The 27116-nt window shown below is 46.2% G+C and overlaps 1 protein-coding gene across 3 annotated transcripts; it reads right to left on the bottom strand.

The window, feature by feature from the left end:
• Positions 1-2720: 2720 nt before the first annotated feature.
• RNF20 (ring finger protein 20) lies at positions 2721-26510 on the bottom strand. 3 transcript variants are annotated; one of them, XM_074953542.1, is made up of 21 exons: positions 26462-26510; positions 24084-24137; positions 21607-21767; positions 21209-21376; positions 20956-21103; positions 20594-20776; positions 19316-19434; positions 18208-18354; positions 17853-17930; positions 17390-17509; positions 16136-16315; positions 15759-15894; positions 11731-11852; positions 10932-11320; positions 10221-10338; positions 7835-7984; positions 6417-6629; positions 5334-5459; positions 4068-4208; positions 3514-3615; positions 2721-3275 (listed from the first exon to the last, which is right to left on the bottom strand). In XM_074953542.1, the coding sequence occupies exons 3-21, from the start codon at positions 21733-21735 to the stop codon at positions 3099-3101; spliced, it is 2946 nt and encodes a 981-aa protein (XP_074809643.1). In that variant the 5' UTR covers positions 21736-21767; positions 24084-24137; positions 26462-26510; the 3' UTR covers positions 2721-3098. The 3 variants fall into 3 exon arrangements, with proteins under 3 accessions (XP_074809643.1, XP_074809645.1, XP_074809644.1); XM_074953544.1 differs by having other exon boundaries at positions 26450-26489; XM_074953543.1 differs by lacking the exon at positions 26462-26510 and adding an exon at positions 24813-25061.
• Positions 26511-27116: the final 606 nt, after the last annotated feature.

Raw genomic sequence — 27116 nt, 5'->3', positions numbered from 1 at the left:
GGAGCTTTACAGCTCTGTGTTGTCAGTTCAATTCCGTCCTCCCCTGGTTGTGACAGCAGGTTTGTTGCTAGGAGTTGTTCAATAAAATACACACAGACCATTAGTGATTTCAGCCCAGGTGTCTACAGCACAAACAACACTTTCATAACTGATACTCCTAAGCACCCTCTTTTGCAAGTCTCAGCAGAGAATCCAGGCATCGTATAGGCAGAGGATGGTGTAAGGAAGGAAGGTTGGACTTCTAACGTAAGCTCCTTAGGGCAGGTACCATCGTTTTGTTCTGTGTTTGTACAGCACCTAGCCCAATGGGGCCACGACTGCGTCTCCTACGCGCTATGGTAATACAAACAAACAACAACCTTGTGGTTTGGAGCACAAGGGCTTTTTTTCATCTCTGCCACAGACTGTGTGAGCTTAAGCAAGTCCCTGCCTTAGTTACCCCCTTTGACACTTTTCTTCCCTACTAATAAAGTTATGAGATTTCATTCATTAACGTTTGTAAGTGCTTTGAGATGGATGATGCTATAAAAATACAAAGGTGTATTTAGAACCCTGAAATCAAGATTGAAATACAATGGTGGAGTAAAAGTGGGATGCTTACACCGCCCCAGCTAATGATTTAAGTAGTCTGTGAAAAAAACAGAGGATGTCAGATTCTCCGGCTGCCATTCCAGCACCTTTCAAGAAGACTAAAGCTGCAAAATAATTATCAGCCTGTAGAAGAGTAGACTCACCACTGGCGTGCCCCCGGTGTCTGGGCATCGTGTCGCAGGTTCCTTCTCTCGTGCCACCTGCTGGCAGCTGCTCCAGCTCTGCAGTGGTCTGCCTCTTCCTATGAGTCAGCCCTCTGGTCAGGTCACTGAAGTATTAGCACTCCCGGGGATAACAGAAAATGTAACAAAACATAGTCCCACAGTCTCAAGCCGAGTCTTTGGTATGACTCCTGACTCATTAGTCCTTCCAGCCCTAGTGTCTGGGGTCTTTGCTGTGGACTGGAAGGAGAACCCAGCCAGCCTCTTCTCTGGATTTCAGACCAGGGACCCTGTATTAAGCAGGCAAGGTCTGGCTACTCAGTCCCCCTGCTTCCTTCCTGGGTAACTTCCTCTGTGGTCATCTGCAGGCTTCCCCACCAGCCCCTTCATGGGTTCACTGTGAATCTATAGTCCTCTCAGGCCGCCTGCAGGACCGTGCGCAGGATTCCTCTCTGGAGCTCTCCAACAAATTTCAAACCAAAAATATAAACTTAAATCACTTCCACCTTCCTCAGGCTGGACCTTCAGTCCTTCGCAAGTCTTCCCAAATACTTTGCTCCACAGCTGAACCCCAGGGCTGTCTCCCTACAGTCTTGTCCCTATTTTGAAAACCACCAGAGGAGCTAAATCCCCTCTTCTTGTGGCTTTTCCCGATACTTCTCTCCTTTCATTTAAATCAGCCCATTTGCAAAAGCAGGAACTCACAGGGTCCTCACTGCTGGGCCCCTCCCTAACTGAGCTTTCTCAATCCTTGTAAAGCAAAGTGACTCCTTTCCAGGTAGGCCTGATAACTGATCGACTTAACTCCCCTCCAGGGGCCAGCAGGAAGGATAACTGAGCTCTCAGGCACCTGGTACAGCTCTCAGAACCAGTGTGGGGTTTACATCCCCTCACTAACTATATTAAGTGAAGTGAATTAAGGAACCGCCCTATCACTTCCAAAGACATGGGGTTCAAATGCTAACTTTGGGGGTCAGTGGTAAAACAAGAGTAAGGTGATCACACCTGAGCAAAATTCCTGACTCAGCAAAATTACTGCACAAATTAGCTCGACAGACTATCCCTGCTGAAGGGAGCCCTGGCTCCAGAGTAACAGGATAGGAGTGAGGGGGCATTGGCATTGCAAAAGGTAACTAGAGGAGAAAGAACTGCTCTTTCTACTGTGGAAGCCAAGAGCTTTTTTAAAAGAAGAAGTGGTTTCAATGACTGGATTAGGGCTTTTTAAAGTTCATCTTGCACCGGGAGCAAGAATTAAAATCTACTCACAGGCAAGAAAAACAGCAAAACAAATGGAACCACAGTTTTTATTGGAGTTTGTGTAGTACAAGAATAGTCCTTGTGGCAAAGCTGTACCAAAGTAACCACTACAAACAGTCTTCTGGAAAATAAGGACACTGCTAGTGAGGCCCCAGCCAGGTGGGAGGGAACAGAAAAGTGTCCATATTTCATCCAGACCAAATGGGGCACATCAATGGAATGCTATTCTCGAGGATTCTCCTGTACTTCTCTCTCGCTCCTTCCTGACATTAAGGTGTATGCAGCATGCCTTTGGGTTGGGAATGCAACATCTTCTCAGCTGCCCCAGCTTTTTCTACGGCTCTCCTTGCAGATTCTGGCCCTGAATCAGAAAGGTACTTAACCATGTGCCTAACTTTAAGCATACAAGTCTTCCCACTGAAGTCAAAAGTACTTGTGCTTAAGTTCCCTCCTGCCTCAGGGCCTTTAACCGGTAGGCTATTCACATCGAAAAACCCTATAAGAATAAAAAAGCTCGGTGTGCTGCCCAGCCCTTCCAAGCACCCCTACAAAAACAATCACCAGCACACAAACACACAGAGGGGGACATTTCTAGGAAGGACACAAGTTTCCCATCTTCCAAGGGGTTTGTTGTAATCAGAGGAAAAGGTTTTAATGGGGGGGGGGGGGGGATTACCCTAACATCATCCATTTAATACCCAAAGCTGACTTGTTATTTCAAGGCCTCAGGCTCATCTCTATTCTGCCATGGGCAATTCCCATCACCCCTGGGGTTAGGGTTGAGTTAGGCTTTATTACTCCACAGCAGCAACCCCGACTCAGCAGTGTGGAGGGGGTGAGTGGGAATGACCATTGTGGGGTGGGGGTCCCATCAAGATTAAAGGGAAAGGCAGAAAGGAAGAGAAGATGAGCAGAAATCCCAAACCTGCCTCGCCCCACTCCCTAACCCAGGGTCACTTGTTCTGGAAGAGAACGTGGGTGGTGGAGAAGCAGTGACTGCCCTGCTGGTGACAGACAGACAGACAGACAATCAGAGAAAGGGGCTGAGTGGTCGGCGGAAGAGATGTCTCTGTCTCTCCGTGGCGAGCCTCAGCCGATGTAGATCCGATGGAAGTCGTTGGCACCAAAGGCAGCATTACACTTGGGGCACTTGCGCTGCCGGGTGTCATAGCGCGTCTTCACACACTCAAAGCAGAAGACGTGAAAGCACTTGGTGAGCACAGCATCCTTCTTACGCATGTTGCAGCATGGACAGGTCAGACGCGCCTACAGGAGAAAAATGCTGCAGTGAGAGTCTAAGCTACCACACGTGACAGACCTTGGCTGAGCTTTCAGGTGCCCCAAGTGGAAAATACACCACCATGGAAAACAGACTTTACCTTCTGCCCTAGGAGAAGGTGGTCCTCCAGTTACACAGTTAGGGAAGGCCAGTACTGAATGAATAGGAAGACTAAACCCTTTGGCTAGGAAAGAGTTAACAGGGGAGCGTGACAGAGTTTCTCACCTTGTAATCTTTGATCTCCTCCATCAAGATCTCATCACAGTTGGGCACCATATCAGGTTTCTTTGTGGTCTCCAACTTCCTACGCAACCTGGAGATGTCCTCCTGCAGGAGGATGAGAGACCAACAAACAAATTATTGGAGCCATTTTTCCAGAGAGCTTGCGCTTCAAGGGTACAGAACTGGGGCCCTTAAAGTGCATGGTAAAATATGCCAACGCTGTGCTTCCATCCCTCTCTTCCCAGTGCACTGTAGAACAGCCCTTCACAGGAAAAAAGTGATTATATTAGATCTGTACTGGAATGTTGTCAGATCTCAAACTGGGCTAAGCCACAGGGGCTGAGTGCAGAAGGTAGGGGAAGTGAGAAAAAGGACGCAGGCAGGGGCCAAAATGACTTATGGAGGGAGCTGGAAACAAAATGAAGTTGAAAAAAACCTGGAGAGCAGTGGGCGGGGGGAGGGGGATATGATATGGACCCTTTTGAAGTTTCACTCTGGCAGGCAGAGGCAGACTGACTAGAGATGGAGAGTGAGGGACTGTGGTCTATGGCACGTACCTGAGCCCGTTTGAAGTTGAACATATCCTTCTCTTTAGTCACACTGTTCTCCACAATCTCATCCTGAAAGTCATGTAGCTTCTTCTGAGCCAGCTCTAACTGTGCTTTGAGATCATCAGCAAGCTGGGCTGCATCCATTGCCTGTCAAAGGAGATGGCCATAGGATCATAGATATTGGAGATGGAAAAAACCTAGAAAAATCTTCCAGTCCCAATCCCTGCCCGCCCAAGACTGTACCCCACAGTACTTTCAGGGTTTTCCCTCCAGTCTAGTTTTAGAAGATCCAAGCAAAGTGATTTACAGGACTTCCCTGGAGGGCCTGCTCAACAACCTGAGATTTCACTGTCAATAAGTTCTTGACAGTCAGCCTAAATGTTCCCTTTCGTAGTTTAATTCTTTAGTGAGAAACGCAGAGTAGGACTAATGCCCCTCCTTGGTGTTTATACCCTTCAAATATGTATAGCCTTATGTCCCCATGGTCCTGTTGCTCCTGGCTCTATTACCTTGTAAATATTTTGCCACTGTTCTGTTATTTAAACCAGATAGAGAACTACCACAATCATTATTTTTCCTCTTATGAAAGCCAGTATCTCATTTTCTTTGCTCTAGTCTTCCAGCACCCTGCTAACTGTTCCTGATTTTCTTTTTTAAATTTGCCAGCGGATCAGTAAATCGTTTAGCTAAATTCCCTTCATACCATAGGATGCAAAATCCAGAACAGCCGACTGTTGGTTACAAAGGGATACTTTTATCTTCCTTCCTTAATAGTTGCTCAGATTTCTCTCCCAACATTTTTCTTGACAAGAGATTTAGACAGGAGGGTAGAATCAGCGATACCAGTCCATCTAATTCCACTCCTTATTAACAGACCTTTTTTTTTATTGCCCCTAGATATATTAGTTAAAACCTCTCTCATTCCTCTGAAGTCTTCATGCTCTTTTACTGTCTTTATCTTTTCTCTGCAGGCCTTAACAGACCCTGATCATATTCATTTGGCTGCCTCCTCTTTTTCCATTTGCAGTATAGTTTTCCTTTCACCCTCAGGTCTCTTCTCAGTGTTTCATGAAACCACTTTGATTGCTCTTGTTCCTTGCATTCTTTATCAGTCTATTGTGCCTTAATCAGAACATTATTTGGTATTCCTCTGCCTTCTGCCACAATGGTGTAATGACATGGAATACCAAAATCCATCAGAGAAATCCAGTGCTAGCAGCCTTCCACAGGATGAAGAAAACTCAAACTTGTGAGCCAAGGGTTCATGCTCACCTTGCGTTTGTTCATCTCCAGCGCCTGGGTTCGGAGGCCTAGCTCTTTCTCTCCAGTGCCTATATTGCTCTGTAGCAGGTGTTCCTTTTCCTCCAGCTTCCGCACAACCTGTAACTGAGCATCCACCTTCCAAACGAGAAGGGTGGGGGAAGGAAGAGAAACGTTTGCTGCTGATATTTTGTCTTTGAATTTTCTTCTCCTTCCCAGGTCACAACTATATGCTGCAACCATCACATTTCCCTGTCACTGTGTTTTCTCTCCTCCCACTCCTACAACCCCACTTCTCTCTCTTAGGATGTAGACACATGGACAATCAACAGAGGTCAAATTATACATTCAATCCAAGGGACATTTTCCCACAGCTCCAAGGTGAACCTTCCTAAACCCAGCAATCCAACACTCAATAACTGGTTGTTAAACATATCTAGCCCACTCCTTTGGAAGAGCACTTAGTGGAATCAGTCAAAAGCAATGGACATTTCCATGTAGGCTCCAAGAAAAGGCCTGTGGGAGGGGACAGCAACTAGAGCACCTTTTCTCATGTGATTAAAAAATCCCTTTCCTTCTCCCAGCCCTACGTAGTGGTGAACTTCTCTCTCAGAAATCTCTCATTGCATTGGTCAGAGGCCCCCCAAACAGTGGGGTGCGCCCCCTGGGGGGGGCACAGAGGAACATTCAGGGGGGCATGGTGGTGTCCAGGCTGGCCCCCACGGGGGGCAGGGAGGGAGCGCCACCCAGCCCTGCCCCACCCCCAGCCCTGGCTCCGCGCCTGGCCCATCCTCAGCCTGATCTCTGCACCCGGTCGCGGTTGCACTCCTGCCCCTGCGACTCCGCTCCCGGCCCCAGACCTGCCCCCAGCTGTGGACCTCTTCCCCCCATCCCCCGGCCTGTGGGGGAACCGTGGCCCCACTCCCAGCTTCAGCGGGGACAGGGGAGGGACAACTCTGAACACTTCGGGGACCACTGGCATCTTTCAATGCACTACTGAAGAGGTTTAAAACAAGTCTAAGCAGCAGCTTGTCCTGATCCACTGGGGGAATGTCCCTACCCATCCTGTTTTCCTATCACCCCTCTTCTGGTTACCTGTGTCTTCAGGGTCAGGACCTGGTCTGCCAGCTCCTCCTTCTCCTCCTTCAGTAGTTTGTGGATCTGGTTTGACTTGATGCGTTCTGACATCAGCTTGAAGTTGGCATCATCCTTCTCCCGCAACTGCTGCATAAGGCGAATGTTCTGCTCTTGCATATCCTCAAAGGCTTGACCGGTGACATCCATTTCTGAAAGCAGGGCCTCTTCTTCCTAGAACAGAGATGAAACACACTGTAATTGGATTTCTCTTTTCCCCTCCACTATAGGGCGCTGAAACACTAATACCCTCTACCTTTATTTTAAGAAACAGAATTTAGTGTTGGTGAAAGATGCAGATCAACATCCTGGAGAACAGTAACATCCCTTTACCCAGAAAACAGTCACAACACTGAACTGAAGGATGCTCCACTAGGGGACAGATGGTAGTTCAGTCTCCATAGGCATTCAGTCCTTGATCTCTGTGCTAGGAAAGCCAACAAAGGTGAAAGTTGGCTCTGTTACATGGCCACCTCTCCACTAGGAACTAGACAGAGACCCGTGACCTGTTTAAAATTAGTTGATTAACAGCCATCAAATTCAGCCCAAAGATGTTACCATCTGAATTTAGGTCAATTAATCTAAAAGTCAATGATTCCATAGCTCATTACTACTCCCCCGAGCCATCCAGCCCCCTTAAACTCTGTCTTAAAATTCACAAAGGAAACAGGCAAGGTGGGATCAATCAAAGATCTCCACTATTAACTGACAAGGAACAGGGACATGCCCCACGTACTGTTGCTCTATTCACCCTCACACAATCCTGCCTTCGTAATGCAGAATTTTCCAAATCAACCAAAGTATCTGTTCCTTATACAATGGTATTTGTGTTATGTACACTACACCAATTGTTGCTATTTCTGAATCATATAAACTGTGAGCTTGTCTTAATTCCAAAGTGAATTAAGATACTCAGAATTAAAGTAGCCTTCATTCTGTTTAAGAGTGGCCACAAAGGAGTTTAATGCAGTTAACTAATCCACTATGCATTCATAACTTTAGTTAATTTGGATTAATTTTCCTGAGTGTCCCTGTTTGGCCACGCTCTGTATAAATCTAGTGCGATTTAAAAATGCAACACCATCTTACCTCACCGCAGACTGACCCTCCCATCTCCTCACTCACCCCATGCATTACTCGCCTCAGCAGTGTTACTCTAGCCTGATGTGTGTGTGTGAAATTAACTCTTTCCTCACTCTGTCCCAGTTACACCATGATGATATTGCCTTAAATGGCCATGCGCAGAGTTGTAATATCATCTGATGGAGGTGGTGGATGTGGGGTAGAAGTGCTCTCTCGATTAATTCCAGCCATTTCCTGATAAGGTTTACCCCACAAGAAGGCCTTATTAAGAGGGCATTTCCATAAGCTCCTCTCACCTGCTTGGCCATGGCTAGTTTCTTCTGCAGATACTCGATCTGCTCCTCCACTGCCCGGATCTTGCGTAGCGCATCCTCATCTGCCATTTTTTTACTTTCTTTTTTCTCCTTGTCCTCCAGGTCCTTCACCCTCTGCCTCAGCTCATCCAGCTACAGCAAGGAAAAAACAGGATGAGATGGGGGGAAGAGCGAAAGAGCTCTGAGGCTAGACAGGGAATAGAACAGCAAGAAGGACTCTGCTAAGAAATCAGCCTTCCCCACAATTTTCCAAAGCCACGGATAAACATTTCTTTAAAAAAAAAAAAGAAAAAAAGAAAAAGAAAAAAGAGGGAAAAAAGACCCATTTTCTCATCTAGTCCAGTTCCCCAGCATGATGTTAGGAGGTACCATGCTATTGGAGGTGTTGCTGTAATAACTGGCCCACAAATTTATCCTAACTGTGAGGAGTGAGAGCTCATTAGATGTCGCAATAACCTATAACAATCAATGTTGATGAGAAAAGGTGCAAAAGGGAAACAGAAGATTAAATTAATCCAAACAAAAAGGCCCACTGATATAATTCAAGGACGGTTTTAAAATCATGCCTGGTAAACAAGAAAAGTTTGGGACTGGAAATCAATGGTCCAAAATTGGTGTGTTGGAAATTAGGCTTAATTGAGGGCAAAATAATGAGGGGATGGGCTATTCCACCCATCACTCCCTTTGCGGTCCTCAAAAAGGCTTTGGGGGTAAAAATTAGCAAAGGCAAAACAAAGGGGGACAATTGCTAACTGAAAGAAGAAGCAGAAGGAGAAAGTTTCACCATCAAAACTGCCACCCCTAGTATCTCCCGGGACCCAAGGAACCATTGTAATACCACTGGGCCTTCATTGACCTAATCACAAGAGATGTCCTGACCAGACCAGGCCAAAAAAGGGATGCAAATGACATCGCCACCTCCACTGGCTCTGGCTAAATCCCAAACACTACTTGGGATATAAGATTCTCTGTCTCTCACAAGGGTCCTTTTCCTTCCCTGCCTTATTTCTTTTCTTTCCTATCCCTCTTCTTTTTCCTTCTATTTGACAAGAGTCTGGCTTAGCCGGCCAAGAGTGCATATTTTGCAACACTCCTGTGAGCCTATGACGAGAGAGGCAACTAAAAGCAATGCCCTAAACAGCCTGATACTGAAACAAATCTGCCAGATCCCTAAGTGGTTGTAAGACCTGATGTGCCTGTTTTACTTGCAGCCTTGCTGCTGGAAAAGCTCACTACCAAAAACAGAAGCTGCATTTTCTGTCACTGCTGTTCTCCCCACCCCTTGTTCATCTTGTCTTTTAGAAAATGGACTGAACTTTAACAACAGCTCCAGCCCATCTCAACAAACTTCTTCTCTTTTCCCCAAAAGAACAGTTACTGTTATCTTTAATACCATCTAAAAAAACCTGTCAAATAGGGGGGTTTCCCCTCTAAAAACTCTCTCTAGCTAAGGGGAAAGGGAACAAGCTATGTTAAAATAAAAGCCTTACATGATACTTTACATTTCAAATGCTTTCCCTTTTTCCCTGTATCTTTAATAAAAGGTTAAAAAATGGGTGTGCTTGCCATGGCATTAGGCAGGCTGAGGTCTCTGTATACCAAACCTTTTCTCAAAATGTGTGATGTTGAACGGTGACAGGGTCATGTTAACACCTTTAACTCTCTGGGCCCATTTATTCCATCTATAGGATGCGATATAAACTGAATTCCTGACCAGAATCACCATTAAAGATTCCATGGCACTTTCTTTTTAATAAGAGTAAATACATTAACTCTACTCTCCTGGTTAATCCTGTACCGATAATTACATTCTGCCTATCTACATTCCCTCTGCCATGTCATTGGGATATAGTATCCTTCACTTTTAATCACAAATCTTTCTCTGATTATTCAGTTTAGTTTTAAATACCTCAAGAGATGGGGTTTATACCTTTTCCCTTGGGAGATTATTATTCCACAGTCAAACTGCACCATAATAAATGTCTCCCTAATCATTCAAGTTTAATTTTCATCCCAGTTCTACCCCTTCGGGAAGCCTTTTCCCCCTTGCTGTTCAAACCACTCTAATACTTTTACACACACCAGAGAGCCAATAAGATGCACATCATTATGCTGGATAGTAACATTATTTGCCAGAAAGGTAGATGAGTGAATCATCAGCCAGATGGACACCTCACAACCTCAATGATGAAGGACTATTCAAAGGCCAGTCCTCTGCCTGCACTCCCAGTCTGTCCCAACCTTAAGCTGTCTGACAGAGGAAGAAGAAACAACAGCCCTACAACACGCTTGAGGAGGGCATTTCAAGAACAACCATTAGATGGTGAGGGGCAAGAGAAAAAGGAGGACAGTAATTGCACATAGTTACCTCAGCTTTGGCCTTCTTCTCGGCTGCCATGAGCTGAACTTTGTCTCTCTGCTCTTTTGGGGCTGAGCGGTACATGTCTAACAGCAACTTCATCTCCTTCTGGCTCTCCTGGGCTTTCCTGGCAACCGTGAAAGAAAAACAGCAATTTGAATATATGGGAGAAACGCTATGGTGTGATGCTGTCTGCCTGAAAGCAACAACAACATTCTCTCAGCATCCTCCAATGCAGGCTTCTGTGTGACTACTGGGCTCATCCTACTGTGGGCACATGTACATACGGTCCCTGGAACAATGCAGAAACACACATCGGAGAGCGAGCAGAGACATTCTGAAGCGGACTCAGACTAAGAAGGAAAGAGAGCAGCAGAAGAACTTACCTTGGTAGTAAACTCTAGACTCTCTCAGTCACTGATCCACGACAAGGAGGAGCATGGTCTTTGATTGGAAATCTGCACCTGACAAGCCCCACCCCCTACAGATATCTGCAACCAGTAAGGTTTGTTGATTGAGGAGGACCTAAATACCACCTCCACTATGTGTTCCCTGGGCACAATCGTAACACCAGTGACCCAAGGAAAGAGTTACCTTTAACTCCAAAATCTAGTGTCTTAATTCTGGTAATCAGGGGTTTCTAGCTATGCTCCCTGGACACCCCAGATTAGGGCACGATGCTGGAAAAATAGGAACAAGAATTTCAACAGTACTTCTTACTTGAGATCAGCTTTCAGCTGCTTGATCACTTCAGCCTCTTTCTTCCTCCCATCCTCATGCTTCCCCTTCTCCTTGGTGGACTCTCTCTCCTTCTCAGACTCCTTCTGCTTCTGCTTCTCTCGCTCCCGTTCTTTTTCCTTCTCCTTTTCCCGCTCTCTCTCCTTCTCTTTCTCCTTCTCGCGCTCCCTCTCCTTCTCCCGTCTCTCGCGCTCCCTCTCCTCTTCATCTCGCTTGGCCTTGGCATCACTCGCATCCTCGGGGGCAGCCTTGGGCACAGACGCCTGAGCAGAAGAATCATCAGGCTCCTGTTTGATCTCCGGAGGTTCCTCTTTGGTCTCTTCAGTGCTGGACTGGGACTGCAGGAGGGCACTCCCACTGCGGGAGCGAGTCTGGGGTGGGGAGAGGGGAGCAGTGGGGAAGAAACAAAGGGAAACAAAATCAAGTGAATGGAAGAAGTTCTCAGCCAGAACACATTTCTCACTGCCAGCCCTGTAGGATTCCCTTGCATGTTTCCCTCAGAGATGCTATTGCCAATACTTTTAGAGACCAGAATGCAGCCATGGAGGGAAGTCCACTCTGTGGGAGGTGGAAATCCAAGAAGAGGCTTCTGCGTAGAGCCTGGCAGAAAACTGCAGTTTATCCCCTGGGGCCTGCTATACTTTTCCCAAAGCCTGTGGCACCAGAGAGACATTTACACAGGCAAACTATGAGACAGACTGGTAGCCTATGCTTTGCTGTAGCAGGTTTTTCCTCCCTCTTCATCTTCCCCATTCTCTCCCAGCATCTCCACCTCCAGTACCTTGCTCAGGTCGGACTGGGCCTCCCTCAGCTTGCGCTTGTACCTCAGCACTTCCCCCTTCAGCTGGTGGTTGTGATTCTGGAGGCTGCTGATGAGGTGACGCATCTCCCGATTTATTGGACCTATAAAAAACACACACACGTGGTCTAGTTACCACAGGCCACAATCAGCTCTGCTCTCCAGACCTCAGAGTATTTTTGTTGGTCTTTTGAAAAGTCCTTCCATTGTATCAGTATATTTCTGCTAATGATGTACCCAGAAGGGAATGAAATGCGCCAGGGACAGGCAAAGGCACAGAGAAAGACTCATCTCCCTGCTCCAAGGCATGGTGGCTTGGACAACTGTACTGGTCCTATTTGCCACCAAAGCTTCTTGCAAATCACCACTGTAGGTCTCTCTCAGCATTACTGCTTCACAGATTTCTTCTTCCCATCAAGAAACTGAGTACAGGAAGGAAGTGCTACCCCATCAGAAGTCTCTTATTTCAGTGCTATTTAAAAATACCTTTTTGCCCCTCTCTGGTGGAATTTAAATATGCCAGGATTCTGGTTATAAGCCCAATTTCCTAGACAAAATCCCCTCTCTCAGAAAAAGAGCTTCCAATAACTAAGAGGGATATTCTCCCTACACAATCTCTCCACTGCCAATAACCAACTAATTCTCATATATCCTGGAAACCCTTATAAGAACATTTGGCCACAGCCAGAAAGACAGAAGATAACTTGACACCAGTTTGTCTTATATGTCTAAAGAGCATTTTTTCTGAGACAGAGCAGTGCGAACAAGTATTTAACAAGAGCAGAGAAAGCTTCAAAGGCGGCATTCTGCTGAAATCATAGAAATGTCAGGCTAGAAGACGCCTCAAGAGGTCATCTAGTCCATCCCTCTGCCTGAAGCACCCTGACAGGTGTTAGTCCAGTGGTGACTCCGGGAGCCCCTAAATGCCAATTGGCAGAGTGTCCCCCGCAATAAAATAACTCATCTCTGGCCTGACACATTGCCCGATCACATACTTGTCATATAATGTATCACATGTAAACTGGAGACATGCTGGTCCCCGAAATTACTGTGTATATACAGGTTACGTACAAAGATTTATAGAAGCGTACTGAAAATATGTTTTTAAAATGTGTTTGGGAGGCATCGATGAACCCAACCTGTTCTAGACAAAGAAATGTGTATTTGCTTGTCTGACTGACTTGGTTACAGGCAGAGGACAATGAGTACCTTTGCATGCAAGGTAAATAAACCCATCAAGCTAAACAAGCGGAGGAGAAAACCGTTTACCAATCATGCTGGGTGACGGAATCTGCACCCTAGAAAGCCTTCCTGGCTCCTGAGTCAGAGCCAATGGACTTTGAGTAACATAAGGAGAGCAAAAAAGATTTTTTAGTTATCCACCACTGGGGGGACATTGGGTACAGCACCGCTGTGGAAGCTGGATCCCCTAGCATGAAGGGTTAGGGATGCTGACAACTTGATGCAAGAAACAATCGTTGTCAAAGCAATTTTCTAACTTGCTAAAATTAAGTTTTAGTCAATAGAAAGCATGTTTTGTTTTGTTTTATTTGTAACCATATTGTCTCTTATTCTTGCTTAGTACAACTTAAATCTCTGCTCTTTGTTAATAAACTTTTTCTTGTTTTAGTACAAAACCATCTCAGGGCTGTGTATTAAAGTGAAGTGTGAGTCCTCAGCTAACCTAACACATTGATGTGTGCTCTGTCTCTTTGGAGGCAACAAACTTAATTGCTGTGAGTGTCCCGTGAGAGGGACTGGACACTACTGGGAGACATCTTGGGGGAACTGGGGTTCACTGATTGTTACAGGCCAGACAAGGTTTAGACTGGCATAGATTTGAAGAGTTTGCTAGCAATGCAGACAGGCTGGAGTGTCAGGGAACTGACATACAACTTAGCAGGAGCAAAGCTCTCACCCTTGCTAAGGCAGAATGGTAACACAGTGGCTCACAGTTCTGCATGAACTGAGCATTATGTCACACCAACCTGTTCTTAAAAACCTCCAACAACAGGGATACCACAACTTCCTTAGGTAACCTGTTCCACTGCTTAACTATCCCTATAGTTAGAAAGTTTTTCCTAATATCTAACCTGAATCTCCCTTGCTGCAAAGTAAGCCAATTGCTTTTTGTCCTACCCTTGGTGGACCTGGAGAACACCTGATCATTTCCTCTTTATAACAACCTTTTACATATTTGAAAACTGTTACATGCCCCATCAGCCTTCTCTTCCCTAGATTAAACATTCCCAATTATTTCAGCCTTTCCTCATATGCCATGTTTTCTAAACCTCTTACTTTTGTTGCTCTCCTCTGGGCTCTCTCCAGTTTGTTCACGTCTTTCTTAAAGTGTGGTGCCCAAAACTAGACACAGTACTACCACTGAGGCCTCATAGTGCCAAGTAGAACAATGTTCTCCTGTATCTTACACGTGGCACTCCTGATAATATATCCCAGAATGGGAGTACTTGTGGCACCTTAGAGACTAACCAATTTATTTGAGCATAAGCTTTCGTGAGCTACAGCTCACTTCATCAGTGCCACAAGTACTCCTTTTCTTTTTGCGAATACAGACTAACACGACTGTTACTCTGAAACATATCCCAGAATGACATCTGACTTATTTTGCAACAGCATCACACTCTTGACTCATATTCAGTTTGATCTACTATAACTCCAGACCCTTTCCAGCAGTATTACCACCTAGCCAGTTATTCCCCATTTTGTAGTTGTGCATTTGACTTTTCCTTCCTACACGTAGTACTTTGCACTTGTCTTTGCTGATTTTCATCTTGTTGATTTCAAACCAAATTCTCCAGTTTATCAAGATCATTCTCAGTTCTAATCCTGACCTCCCACTCTATCATTAATGAAAATATTGAATAGTACTGGACCCAAGACAAACCTATGTGGGAGCCTGGTATATATATCCTCCCAATTTGTCAGTGAGCCATTGATAACGAAGGCTATGATTTTGGCACAGGTATTTTTATTAAAAATCACAGACAGGATACAGGCAACAAACTAAATCACAGATTTATTGAAGCCCGAACTCCACTTCCCAGGACCAAAGCCCAAGCCCCACCACTCGGGGCTGAATTACTGCAATTTTCAAGAAGTCAAAGAGGTCTCATAAAAATCACAGCATCCATGACTTCCATGACAGATTTGTAGCTTTACAGATAACTACTCTTTGATTGTGGTCTTTCAATCATTTGTGCAACCACCGTACTGTAATGTCATCTAGACCATATTTCCATAGGTTACTTATGAGAATGTCATTTGGGACAATGTCAAAAACCTTAAAGAAGTCCACATATATCACAGCTACTGCTTCCCCTCCACAATCCACTACCCTGTCAAAGAAGGAAATCAGATTGGTTTGGCATGATTTGTTCTTGACAAATCCACATAGCCTATTACTTTTCCCCTTATTACCCAGCAGGTTTGAACATATTGTTTAATAATTTGTTCCAATATCCTTCCAGGTATCAAAGTTTGGGTGATTAGTCTATAATTCCCCAGGTCTTCCTTTTTCCCTTATTTGAAGAGAGGTACTATGTTTGTTCTTCTCCAGGCCTCTGGGACCTCACCCATTCTCTAGGAGTTCTTGAAGATAATCACTAAATGTTCAGAGATTAAGTACCTGAGGGCAAATTTAACTAGGCCTGGCTAATTTGAATAAATCTAAAATATCTATGAATTTTTTCATTTGTTCTTTACCTATTCTTACCAAAGATCCTTATCCTTTGTTAATACTAATGATGTTAAGCATTTGGTCACAGTTAAAGTGAAGACTGGAAGTAAATACTTCAGCCTTCTCTGTGTCATTGTTCTCCTTCCCCGTTAAGTCATGGAATAACACTTTCCTACATCATTCTCTTACTTCTAATGTATTTTTAGAACCTTCTCTTATTGTTTATGTCCCTTGCTAGTCATGACTCATTTTGTGCCTTAGCTTTCTGAAATACAACCTCTGTTTACAAACAAAATAGGAAAAAAAATGGTACCTGCTTGTTCATTGGCAGCAAGTGTCTGTTCAAACTCTATCCTCAGCATCTCATACTCCTTGCGGACCTGTGCCAGAGTGTCCTCTAGCTGAATCACCTCTGTGCGCAGCTTCTTGTGGAGACTGACCTCATCTCGCTGGGGAGTAAGAGGGGAGGGAGAGAGAGAGAGATTAGTGCTATGATCTAGGTGTCTCACATTTCCTCATCAACCTGCTTTTACAAAAGAGGGGAGGATTACTACCCTCCTAAAAAAACAGAAGAACAACTGAGCCTGCAAAGACCACTGCAGAGTGTTTGGTCCACTCCAAGGCCAGTCAGAGGGCTAGGGCGGAGTGGGAGATCTGAAAGAGGAGAAGATGGAGGAATGAGGTAGTTACCTCGATGAGTTCCACCTGGCGCTGGTGTGTGCTGCGAGTGCCATGAAGCAGAGTGCGTGCTTCGTCCAGATGTGCCTTCAGCTGGAGACTCTCATTATACAGGACTGAGAACTGGGACTGCATGCAGCGGTACTCGGGAGTCTCCTTCACAGCCTCTTCCACCGCCCTCCGCAACTCCGCCTGGGCGGAGACATACAGTCCCATGAAGAAAAGGAGAGAAGCGGAGAGAAAAGAAATGTTACCTCAGAGTGGATGCCAACACAGGGAGATAACAGAATTCCAAAGCCCATTCTCCTTCCACATCCTTCCTTTGGGTAGATAGAATTTCCACAGGGCAAGGTGATGGCTTTGTGAACTATCCCATTTGCAGGAGTTTTTCAGTACTGATTAAAGTTACTGGTTTAACAGCCTGGAGTCCAGAGACATGGCACAGACAGCAGCATGGTAAACTTCCCTTCACCACACAGCTAGCATGCCTGACCTGGACCTGGACAAGCCAGCTCTAGGAGTGAGGTAACTCATACTCCTGGCTCACTCGATCTTCCTGTCACCCAGGCCGTCATTTGGGGGGGGGGGGGGGTTGATTTCTATAATGTGGACTACCAAGAACCAGACTGAAATCAACAATTCGTTTCACAGAGGCAGCAGTGCAAGCAATTTTGAAAACAAAACAAAAACAAACAAAAAAATAGGTCTTAAAAATGTAGTAGCATCAAGTTGAAACAGTTCTGAGACAGCTTGTTCTACCCATTGCAGAAGCTCTAAAACCCTTTTCTCCTCTTTCACTTCCATTTACTAGACTCTTTCTCTCAGTCAGATAATTGGATTTGTGGAGCATTGAGCTCTGCATTAGTTCCCCACAACCAGACTATGAGTTGGGGAAGAAAGGTAACCCCTGTCTTTCTGAGCAGTTATTAGCGCTGACAGGTGGGCATTGAAGATTTAGTGAATTGATTAAACCAACACACAGAACAGGAAATAGACAGCTATGATTCCCTTTATTGACCACATGGTGTCACCATTATACCAGAAATGCTAGTAACAGCAAAACCCCAGGTTCCCATTAGCATCCTGACCTATTGCATATAAAACATCACCCAAGCACAGAGAATGTGCCTGAAACAGAGACAGACCAGAAAAATCTAGCTTCACAGAAGGAACTAAAGAGCTTTTACACAGAGTCAACAGAGTGAAACAGAGAGGAGCCAATCACATCCATCCGCCTTCACGTTTCCCAGAGAATTTTGCTCCTACCTTCAGTTTCTCATTCTGTGTCATCACCTCCTCGAGATCCTGGCGCAATTTTTCCAGCTCACTGAGGCGGTTCCCAGCCAGCTCCTTGTTCTCCTCCAGCTCAGCGTTCATTTCTTCAAACTGAAGAAGAAACACAAGAGTTTTTAAAAATGTATTGAAAAAACAAATTTTGTATCTATCTAGCTACAGTACTCATATTACCCAAAATACCATAGTATCAGTCTTTAATGTTTTTATCCTCATAACTCCTGTGACATATACAGGGCAGTGCTATTATCCTTGTTTTAGAGATTGGGAACTGATGCCCAGAGAAGCTAAGTGACTTGCCTGAAGTCACACAGGAAGTCTCAAGGGACTCAAACTCAGGTCTCCTCAGCCCTAGGCTACTGCCCTAACCACTGAACCATCCTTCTTCTCCCTCACCAATCAAAGCCTCCCCTCACCCCACGGCCTTAGGTTTTACCTTGCGAGCATTGATGGTGATCGTACCCCCATAGAGGCTGCTCCCAGCTCCATATACCTTGTAACCTTTTGAATTCACCTGCAATGAGGATGAAGATTGTGTAACAAAAGTGTTTAGTACTTGAATCCTGCCCCACTTCCTAACCCATTCACACAAACAGAAGACAGTCACTCCATCCTTAGCTCACGTTTATTATGCCATTCCAATTAGCAGTGGTTTAGTAAGGTAGAGGAAGGCTCCATAAAGATCCCCCTCTCTTTCTCTCAGCAATATTCCCTCTGAAGATGTTAACAGGTGTTGCTGAGCTCCGAACTGCTCTAGCCCTGGCTCTCATTTCAAACAGCTTGGTGATTACCCGTTCCAGCACATCGGCCAGGTGCCGGTTGAGCCGCTGCTCTCTCTTGCGGATCTTGTCAATATCCCACTGAAGGTCGTCGATCATGGTCTCCAGCACACACACCCGCGACTCTGCCATCTCTACTTTCTCCTGCAACTTGGAGAACTGCAGCCAAGGGACAAAGGAGAGCATGGGTTAAGATAAGCAGCAGTGTCTGATTCACAGCCTTCCAGGATTGCTCAGCACTAACTTCACTCACACAGTCTTGCCTTGTCATTTACTTTTAGTCTTTGGCAATTCTACAGTGTTCATTACCAGGGCATCTGTATTTTGCTCAGGAGTCACTCTGAGAAAAGGGGCAGGATGGCACTGACAGCGGTTCAAAATTTCAGGCCGGGGCAGTGAAGGAAAAAATGGGAAGTGAAGAACTCAAGACGTTTGCGGCTTTTGGTGAAGTTAGGTTGAAGCTGCCTAAATGCATTATATATGGGGCACTGAGTTCTGCATTTAAATATTTGTTTCTTACACACATCCTTCGAGTGTTCATCTGACAGGCCAGCTTTCTAACTGGTTAACCAGAACTGGAATTTCAAGAGCTGAGGGAAAACCTGGCTAGTAATTCATACTCCTTGCAGGTAAAATCATTTTGTAATGAAGGCTCTTACACCTCAAATAACCATCAGAACAGAAGTAGTATGTCAGCTCCAACGTGCCAGCTGTTTTTAAGAGCATCTTAGTAGCAACTCCCTGCTTTCTTTCCCCCCAGACTATGCCCTCAATCCTCTTTTCCTCTAACAATAAAACCAGGTGTCCCTTTAACACTTGGATTTAGTTTATTAGTTTATTGCTCCAGTCAAGTTTGCCATGTACTTTACCACATGATTCTGCTTCAGATTCACATAGAAGTACAGTGCACATTACAGGTCTCCAAAACTAATTACTCTTCCCTTAACCTTTGCTCAGAACTTGAATTCTTCAGACCTAATCATCCCTGGTGCTCTACAGTTCACCCTCTCCATAGCAGTAACATGCTTCCTGTGCAACAGTAACCAGGATCGTTCAGTATTCCAGACAGGGATCAAATAAGCACAAACACACAGACAGATTCCGTTTTTCTTTCTTGTACCTCTTGAGACATGATTCGGTGCTTTTCCTGGAGTAAATCAGCCAGTTCCTGCAGCCGTCCATTTTCATGTGCAAGGTAGGAATTTAGTTCCTGGACTGCTTCATCCACCAGCGACGCATCTGAAGGCAGTGGGAGGGAGGAAATGAAAGGGGAGTCATGGACCAGTGTCTTCAATTCAGCAATCAGCAAGCAAAGGGAAAGGGTAAACAACATAATAAACCTATTTAGGGTGGTGGAAAGAGAAAAGTGGAGGGGAATCTCAATGAAGACAGTTGCTCAACCCTTAGTTCTTATCTATTATGTAATTTCAATTAGCAGGTTCCCAAATATCATGGGTACCGCAACATTTAAGCACATCTGGGCAGTGGGGAAAATTATGGACAGAACAAGAATTCACTGTCTGTTGCGCAGAGCTGAGTGAGGCTTTCCTAAACATACAAACTCAAAACTCAGGCCAGCTTCACAGACTTTTCAGGAAACTGAGCCTAGGAATTAAGTGAACCTGAGGTAATTTTTATTTTGAGGTGAAAGACATGGAAATCTCAGCTGCTTTTGCAGAATTTTTCTTGAGTTCATTTGAACCTTACACAAAGAACCTTTTCAAGGAATTAGCCCGTTTGGAATTTGCAACCTTCCCTCAGCGCTATGTGGTTACCATACATCTCTGTGTCAAATAGTAACATACCCAAGGAATCAGCCAGCTAACATCTTGTACAGGTGAATTATTGCCTCAAACTACAAAGAATCCAAGAACTGTCCTCCAAAAGCCCACATTGCTGGTGAATTGTGAAAGGAAGGAGGCTGGTACCAGTTTCCATTGTTCCCACTTTGGATATAATTTCCACACTGCTGGTCTTGGCAGCAGCTTTTGTGTAATGGCAGGTTACGTCAGGGTTATAAGGTTCCACTGGGACTTAAGTATTTCCAAGTGGATAAGCAGGTGATTCAGCACTGGAGGTGCCCGCCACCTAGACCCCACATACAAGGCACAGTTTTCAGCATTCAAGTAGTTTAACTATCTGAAGAAGGACTTCAGCACTGAGGGACAGATATTCAACAGAGCTCAGCAGCCAACAGACCCCACTGTTCTCAAATAGGAGCTGATGGGTGCCGAGTGCTTTGGAAAACCTGGGCATTCCATTTTGATGCTTAAGTCTGAGAGGGAAAATCTGGCCCTTACCACTTACATGGCAGGAACTGGTTCACCCCTGATTCAATGTGTTAAGAAAGTTGGAATTTGCGAGCATAGGCTCTCACAGTCAACCAGCTCTGTCATACCTCCACTATTTAGCTTGTGGGACAGCATGTCCATCTTCTCCTGAAGCTTGTCATACTTTGTCACAATTTGGGCGACAGCTCGGCGAGAGGACTCCACACGCTCCTGCAGCTGAGACTCCATCTCCTCACTGGTACTGCTGGCCAGGGTGGCTAGGAAGGAGAATGCTGGCTCCAGCCCTTCTCCTGGGAGACAGAGGTGAAGGAAATGGACGAGTGTACATTTGTGTGTAGTGGGAGAAATAGTCTCCAGTATCTGCAAATCATTCATTTTCCCAGAGGGCACAGAACATCAACACTTCCCTCAATGAAGTCCATCTTCCCAACCCGCCAAAGACAACATACTACATGGCACAAGGCCTCACCTCGCTCCCTCTCATCCTTACGTTCCTGATTGCTGTCTGAGTCTGGTTCTGGTTCTGGCACCACCAAGGCTTTTCGTTCAGACAGAAGGTCTCCAAGACCTTGCTCCAGGTCATAGCGTTTAAGAATGATGCGGATATTTTCATCAAACTGGAAGAAGGGACAAATGAGAAGATACATAACTTGCACAGCATCAGAGTGAATGAGACAAGACCACAGAGAGAACAAGACAGCTCGACTGAGCATGCTGCGGACCTGACTCCAGTAGCGGTTCACAATCAGCAGAGAGGCATCGTCGGTGGCCTGCCGCCGCTCCAGCTTCTCAATATGCTCACGCAGCTCATCCTCGATGGCCTGCCGCTGGTCCAACATCTCTGCCAGCTTTCGGTTCTTAGTCTGCAGCGTCCGGATGTCCAGCTCCTCCTGTGCAGAGGTGAGAATCACATCAGTGCAGTTAATGCAGCACAGGCCTGTTCTACCCCTTTCTATAAAAGGACCTTTCAGCAAGATCTTTGGGCTTGGGCAAGGATGAAAACAAAACAACATGATGGAGTCGAGGAGGTTGGTTGTATTACTTGCAGGACATGGCTGGGATCAATTAGTTGGGGGTTCATTAAGGAAGAGGTTAAGTGGGGTGCCGTAGATATACATACTGTTGAGGAAACACCTCCTAACTTAATGGTCTCCACTGTGGTTCCTGAGTCTTCGACCCCTGCCTTTTTCTCTGGGGGCCCAGAGGGACCAGGCTCTGCCGCCGCCCGCTTGTTGCCGATCCCAGACATTGTGGATAAAGAGTGGAGATTCCCAGCTCTTCCTAAAACACAAAGAACAAGTTTAATAAACATCTACCATCTAACCAGTACTATTTTAGGGATTTCTAGCATGCTTACCACTATGGTATCTGAATGCCTTACACACCACAGGAACACAAAACACAACAGTGGATTGTATACTCCAGAAAGAGACCCCATGAAGGATTTAGAAGATAAGGATTTAAAGTAAACATTACAAGAAATTGGCTGGGCTAGTATTATGAATGTCAGAACAATGTATGATGAGATACTACAATAAAAAATATTACTCCAACTAGTTCAGAACAAATCCTTGAACCCTGTTAGTGCCTTAACGAAAGACCCCTATTGCCTTCAATGGTCTTCGGGATCAGGCTCCTCGAGAGAATATCCTAGAACATTAAAAGTAAATTAAAACTTTGTAAGTGGATATGGTCATCTAACTTTGATATGTACGTGCAAAGAAATCTAAGAATACTTTTTAAAATGCTTAGAGATCTACTGCTTAAAAGTGATATATAAGTGTTATGTATTATTCATTTTTTATTTTAACTGTAAGCTTTTTAGGATAGGCGCTTGAGACCACTGTCAAGACCTGAATATTTCTTATAATATAAGCTCTTTGGGCAAGGATTGCATCTTACATGTTTGCACAGTGCTTAGATAAATGGGGCTCCTATCTTGAATGACCTACTACAATATAGATATTTAAATGTTAATTTCTCATATACATATGTATTTTATTGTTTCTCTCCATTTTTATTTTAATGGATCTTAAATAAAAGACTTGAAAAAATGCACCAATCATAAAAAATACCAACAAACAACAAGAAGGGGGACAGAACTGCTCCATCTGATGGCTTACAAAAGAGGTCTCAGACGTGGCAGGGGATTGGTACAGTGATATTCTCCATCAGGATTCTCACACTGTAATTCTGACCAGAGTCAGGACTAAAGGGTTTGGTAACACTCCTCCTTATACCCCATACATCTACCGCACATTTGGACTCTGTTACAACTGTGCTAGAAGGAAATGCTGTGGTTCAGGGCTGAGGTGCACTGGCAAAGCTCAGCAGCAGATCTTTTCATATCTGCCAACATCTGAAGGCTATAAATAGGAACACTGGAATGAAAGTCTGAGGCTATTTCTTTTAATTCCACTGAAACCTACTGCTTTTTAAAGGCTTATTAATACTCCTTGACCTATATATTGAAAAAGGAAGGAGTGGAGACTTCCTGCAGCAAACACACCATAACTTGGTTGAAGTAGCCTGTGTAATCACACACAGTTTCCCTATATCTTACTGTTTTCAAATGAGGTGCATGTGAATGGGGTACTGGACATTTAAACCTAGTGTAGGGGTTCTCAAACTGGGCTTCAGGACCCCTCAGGGAGTCACGAGGTTATTACATGGGGGCGGGGGGGGGGGGTCACAAGCTGTCAGCCTCCACCCCAAACTTTGCTTTGCCTCCAGCATTTATAATGGTGTAAAATATATTTCAAAGTGTTTTTACTTTCTAGGGGGGCTCGCACTCAGAGGCTTATTATGTGAAAGGGGTTACCAGTTCAAAAGTTTGAGCATCACTGACCCAGTGCTAGTGAAAAGCATTAGCTTGATGATTCTGAAGACTGAAATCCTCCAGTAAATGAAGAAAGCAGCAGCATGTTTCTCCACACTGTCCAACCTCTAAGCTGGTGGGACCACATCCAGATCCAAGAAAGCATAGGTCAGCCTCTGTGCTGGCTCAGTCCTTGGCCTCCCCACATCCTATTGCTTTTATAAAATGACCTTCAATTGCATTTTTAAGAGAATTGTTAGATGAGCCTATGAGATTACATCAGGGAAGTGGCACCATAACAATCCTTATTGACCAAATTTCTCCCACCATAGTCAGATCCAATCCTCCCTGAAGTCAGTGGGAGTTATGGGTGCTGGCCACTTGATATAAAGAGAGGTAGAGACCCTACAAGTCCTATTGAATTGAAAGGAGAATCTAGGAGCAGGTTTTTACAGTTTGTCCATCTTATGAAGAATTTTACTGTCAGTGTTTCAAGAATATCTTTAAAGGGCCACTCTCCATTTTAATTTGGCCCCCAAATAATTTTAAAAGTAATAATCTGCAAAATTCAAGACCACCATTTCTATTACAGGTTTCCCCCCAAATTGGGATTAAAACAAACCAAACCAAACCAAACAAACCAATAAACACTTCCTAGAAGTGTTTTTAACCCAAGCATTGTAGCACTGTACTAGTGCAGGAGAACCTGCATGAAACAGACTAGTTCATTTTCAGGGCCAGATCCTCAGATGATGTAAAATGGACACAATTCAACTGACCTCTCTGATGCTGAGCCCATTCACAGGAGCTGAAGATGTACCTCTACCTACAAGCTGAACAAAAGGAAAAGGTAAATAAAAAGCATAACATAAACAAATATAGTTTTTAAACTTCTTTCCATTTTAATCATTTACGGTGGTATTTCTAATAAAGCTAAGAGATTAGGTTCCAAACCTGCAACCACTTGCTTTGCAAGCATATGTGAGTAAAGTAATTTGGCATGTGCATTAAATCAGTGGTTCTCAACCAGGGGCACGTGTACGTACCTCTGGGGGTATGCAGAGGTCTTCCAGGGGGTATATCAAGTCATCTAAATATTTGCCTAATTTCACAACAGACTACATCAAAAGCATTGACTAAAATTTCAAACGGAAAATGATTTGTTTATACTGCTCTATACACTATACACTGAAACATAAGTATAATATTTATATTCCAATCAATTTATTTTACAATTATATGGTAAAAATGAGAAAGTAAGAAGTATTTCAGTGGTAGTGTGCTGTGACACTTTTGTATTTTTATGTCTGATTTTGTAAGCGAGTAGTTTTGAAGTGCGGTAAAACTTGGGGGTACGCAAGACAAATCAGACTCCTGAAAGGGGTACACTAGTCTGGAAAGGTTGAGAGCCACTGGATTAAGTGCTTTGCTCAATCAGAGCTTTATTTTGCAAGACACTCTTTTAACTTGACAGTGACCCTTTCAAGTGTCTTAGGTTTTGAAGTCACCTTCATAAAGCTTGTTACAGCAGGTCCACACAGTCCTTGAAATGTCCTTATAAAGAGCCTTGACATCTGCAACATCTATAAGTTCAAGTCTCTCCTTCTCCCACTCCCTTCTCTCTCTAAAATTTGACTGAAGGAAGATTTTCAGTTCCTTGTGTTTAACAATTTCCCCATTTTTCAGCAGAACATGCTTTTGTTATTTGGGTGATCGTTTTTCCACAGAGAGCATTGTTAACAAGAAACAACAAGAAACCAGAACCAACAGGCTGACAGAAAAAAAAAACCACTCTCACAAAATATCTGTGCATGCCCTCCTACCCTCAGGGGTGATATCCACAATTCCACACATAGGGAAGGCACTGATACCCCACTGATCAAGTTAAATCCCCCCCCCCACCCACTCAGACCAGGGACGGAGCTGACACTGACCCCCCCCAACATACACAGACCAGGGGCTGACCCCTACACATCACAATGAACTGATACTCCCCCTCTCCCCTATCCCAAGGTCAAGTCCACCACCTCCTCTCCCTGACACTTCCCCCCACACACCCTAGCACAGATGCCAGTCCCCCTTCCCCTCCCCCTCCCGCCAACCTCCACCCCGGGGCCAAATCCCCCCTCCCCCCAACACTCCCTCCCCCCCACCCCCAGCCCAGGGACCAAATCCTCCCTCCCCCCGACACTCCCTGCCCCCCACCCCCAGCCCAGGGACCAAATCCTCCCTCCCTCTGACACTCCCTGCCCCCCACCCCCAGCCCAGGGACCAAATCCTCTCTCCCCCCGACACTCCCTGCCCCCCACCCCCAGCTCAGGAGCCAAATCCCCCCTCCCCCCGACACTCCCTCCCCCCCACCGCCAGCTCAGGAGCCAAATCCCCCCTCCCCCCGACACTCCCTGCCCCCCACCGCCAGCCTAGGAGCCAAATCCCCCCTCCCCCCGACACTCCCTCCCCCCCACCCCCAGCCCAGGGGCCAAATCCCCCCTCCCCCCGACACTCCCTCCCCCCCACCCGCAGCCCAGGGACCAAATCCCCCCTCCCCCCGATACTCCCTCCCCCCCACCCCCAGCCCAGGGGCCAAATCCCCCCTCCCCCCGACACTCCCTGCCCCCCACCCCCAGCCCAGGGGCCAAATCCCCCCTCCCCCCGACACTCCCTGCCCCCCACCCCCAGCCCAGGGGCCAAATCCCCCCTCCCCCCGACACTCCCTCCCCCCCACCCCCAGCCCAGGAGCCAAATCCCCCCTCCCCCTGACACTCCCTGCCCCCCACCGCCAGCCCAGGGGCCAAATCCTCCCTCCCCCCGACACTCCCTGCCCCCCACCCCCAGCCCAGGGGCCAAATCCCCCTCCCCCCGACACTCCCTGCCCCCCACCGCCAGCCCAGGGGCCAAATCCCCCTCCCCCCGACACTCCCTGCCCCCCACCGCCAGCCCAGGGGCCAAATCCCGCTCCCCCCGACACTCCCTGCCCCCCACCGCCAGCCCAGGGGCCAAATCCCGCTCCCCCCGACACTCCCTCCCCCAGCCCATGGGCCAAATCCCCCCTCCCAGGCACTGAGCTCCCCACCGAGCTGCTCCCCCCAGCCCAGGCACTCCGGGACCCAGCTGCCCCCCCAACCCGGCCCTGATACTCACTCACTCACTCACTCACCCCCAACCCGGCCACTGCGCCTCACCTCCGGCCTCCCACCCCTGACCCTGCAGGAAGCGGTCGGTGACAGCTGCTCCGCCAATCCCCGCCAGCTTCTCACGCAGTGTGTTGCCCTTCGTAAACATGGCGGCCATTTGCCGTTCCCGTCCACGGGCTAGGACGCCGGGCTGCCCTTAGTAAACATGGCGGCCATCTCCCGTTCCCGTCCACGGGCTAGGACGCCGGGCTGCCCTTAGTAAACATGGCGGCCATCTCCCGTTCCCGTCCACGGGCTAGGACGCCAGGCTGCCCTTAGTAAACATGGCTGCCATTGCCCTTCTCACTTCCCTTGAAATCAGCGGAAGCGAGGAGGTTAAGTGTCTTGGAGGACCTTGATTCATGCTCCTCTGGTTCCATAGCCCTCCTCAGTCACTAGCCCTTACAGCTGTGTGGTAGCAAAACAGCCAAACCAAGGGGAAGGGAGAGGCACTTGGGAGGTAGAAGGGTTGTAACTACGTGGTTAATTTGATGGCAGCACATTTCTTTTACCATTTATTGGGGGGGGGGGGGGACTAAATTGCATTGTGCAATATAATTCAGCAGGTGGCAGAGTTCCCTCTGAGTCAGTAGTGAAGCAATGGGCCAGCCTGGTGCTAGCAGGCACTGCATACCTAGA

Source organism: Natator depressus, chromosome 5 (genome assembly GCF_965152275.1).
Source record: "Natator depressus isolate rNatDep1 chromosome 5, rNatDep2.hap1, whole genome shotgun sequence".
In the NCBI taxonomy this organism is placed as follows: domain Eukaryota; kingdom Metazoa; phylum Chordata; order Testudines; family Cheloniidae; genus Natator; species Natator depressus.
The sequence above is the reverse complement of the archived record's forward strand: the minus strand, read 5'-3'. Positions and strand labels throughout refer to the sequence as shown.